Below are 2,279 nucleotides of genomic sequence, written 5' to 3'. Positions count from 1 at the left end.
TGTCAACAACTCACAGAAGTCACCCTGTTTGTGAACTCAGTGCAATTACTCCTCAAAAGAAACAAGAAATTACAAACTTTATCAACAAAACAGAACAAAATGACCTGGTAGAAGTCAGGGAATATATAACTTCTGCTGATTCATTACTCAAAGACAATACCAGTCATTTTGAGAAACTTTCACAGCAACTAAAAAATCAAACAGATCAACTAAAACATGAACTTGATCTATTTACAGCACAGACACTCTCAGTGTATAAACAGATGGAAGAGGACAACACCAGGATGATACAGAAATACAAACAAGAACTGGAGATGTACAACAGACAGCTGAAACAACAACTACAGGAATGTAAGGTGACTCTACAACGTGGTTCTCACCTGGACATCTATGACACAGAAATACATTCCTCATTACATCTCCCTGTCAAACCTGTCCTGGGTACGGTCATCTTCACACCTAACACAAATCCACAACATCATCTACAACAGGCCGTAGGGACGATTATCACCTCAGGTCAAACAACTGACCAGGATCGGTCAGTCTCAGTATCACATGACCAGGGACAATCCTCTAAACAACAACAAACAGGAGTAAAAGGGAAGAAAGCAGTGATAAGTAAAGCACTACTGTCAGAGACCAAAGTGGTGAAGGAGTGGAAGTCTCCATGTGTCATTGGGTCTATATGTCCCACCACTGATGGTCAGGTGTGGACCTGGGATTACAGTGATACATTAACTCTCCTTAACAGGGAGGGTGAAGTAGTACAGGAGGTCAAACACACGGCTGGCATCACTGACATCAGTCTATCACCCACAACACACACACTGTGGGTCTGTGACAGTAAAAACAACATCATGGAGCTGGTATCAGGACGACTTACAAACAAATTCAGAACCAAGGAGGAACCCCAGTGTATATGTGTTACAGCCAGTAACCATATCATTGTGGGGATGAAGAAACACATCTGTAAATTTACTACACAAGGTCAAATGGTACTCACTACAATGGCTGTAGGGACTGGGAAACCATTAGTGTATACACCATACAGGATGTCAGAGTGTCCAGTAACTCACAATGTCACAGTGATTGATATCAACGATGTGAGTGACGGTGGTGATGGAAACGGACGTGTTGTTGTCATGGATACTGACTTCCAGGAAGTGTTTGTATATAGAGGTGACATCCCCAGTACATATAAACAAACACCACAAACAGGACGTGTAACATTTTACCCCTGGGATGTGGTGTATGACAGTGTGGGGAACCTCATCATAGGGGACTATGGCAACTGTAGTGTCCTACTCCTCAGTGGAGATGGTGAGTTCCTCAGGATCATATACACAGACAGAGTGGAGACAGTGGCTGTAGGTATAGACAGGGAGGATGTTCTGTGGGTAAGGTTTGTGAGTAACAAGGTAAAACTACTACAGTACAGTGTGTAACAGTACTACTACAGTACAGTGTGTAACAGTACTACTACAGTACAGTGTGTAACAGTACTACTACAGTACAGTGTGTGACAGTACTACTACAGTACAGTGTGTGACAGTACAGTGTGTGACAGTACTACTACAGTACAGTGTGTGACAGTACTACTACAGTACAGTGTGTGACAGTACTACAACAGTACAGTGTGTGACAGTACTACTACAGTACAGTGTGTGACAGTTCTACTACAGTACAGTGTGTGACAGTACTACTACAGTACAGTGTGTGACTGTACTACTACAGTACAGTGTGTGTGTTGACACTACTACTACAGACAGAACTAGACAGATATATGTTATTCTAGTGAGTTACCCTGGTAACAAACTTTGTAAATAATATTTTCATGTAACAGAAACAATACCGTTTAAATGAATGATGCTCGTCAGCAAAATGTATTGGTGTCACCACCCACATTGTTCCCTTTGTAAACTACATCTGTATGTAAAATCAGTATAAAATTCACTTTAATGTGTTAAAACTTTGTCTTCCTTTTTTCTTTCTGATTGCAGTTAAAATCAGTATAAAGTTATGTTGTGTATTTAGAGGTGACCAATGTCTTATAATGTATGTATACTGTATCCCTATCTCTGTATAGTGTGTTTTGTATATTTGTCATTTAATCAGCAATAAAATACTTTGAAATTATATTGGTTTTAATTTTTACTGTTGATGTTTTTAAGTTATATATGTGTAAAACAATTCCGGAATGTGATTTACCAGGATGTCAGAGTACTCCGGGCTCCTATTTAACAAAGTGTCAGAATACCTGGGGGTCTGACTATACAGGA

General features: G+C 40.0%; 1 protein-coding gene across 1 annotated transcript; it reads left to right on the top strand.

Annotated features, from left to right (window-relative positions):
* Positions 1-8: 8 nt before the first annotated feature.
* Positions 9-1,552, top strand: LOC132562236 (uncharacterized). The gene has a single exon (XM_060226971.1). It carries the CDS (start codon positions 264-266, stop codon positions 1,443-1,445), a length of 1,182 nt encoding a protein of 393 aa, XP_060082954.1. The 5' UTR covers positions 9-263; the 3' UTR covers positions 1,446-1,552.
* The last annotated feature ends 727 nt before the right edge of the window (positions 1,553-2,279 follow it).

The sequence above is a fragment of the Ylistrum balloti genome, unplaced genomic scaffold, assembly GCF_031769215.1.
Source record: "Ylistrum balloti isolate Yb309-2 unplaced genomic scaffold, AGI_CSIRO_Ybal_v1 Utg371380, whole genome shotgun sequence".
NCBI lineage: Eukaryota > Metazoa > Mollusca > Bivalvia > Pectinida > Pectinidae > Ylistrum > Ylistrum balloti.
The sequence above is the reverse complement of the archived record's forward strand: the minus strand, read 5'-3'. Positions and strand labels throughout refer to the sequence as shown.

What these genes read in the sequence shown, in the direction of transcription:
- LOC132562236 (XM_060226971.1), top strand. Translation starts at nt 264, where the DNA reads ATGGAAGAGGACAACACCAGGATGATACAGAAATACAAACAAGAACTG.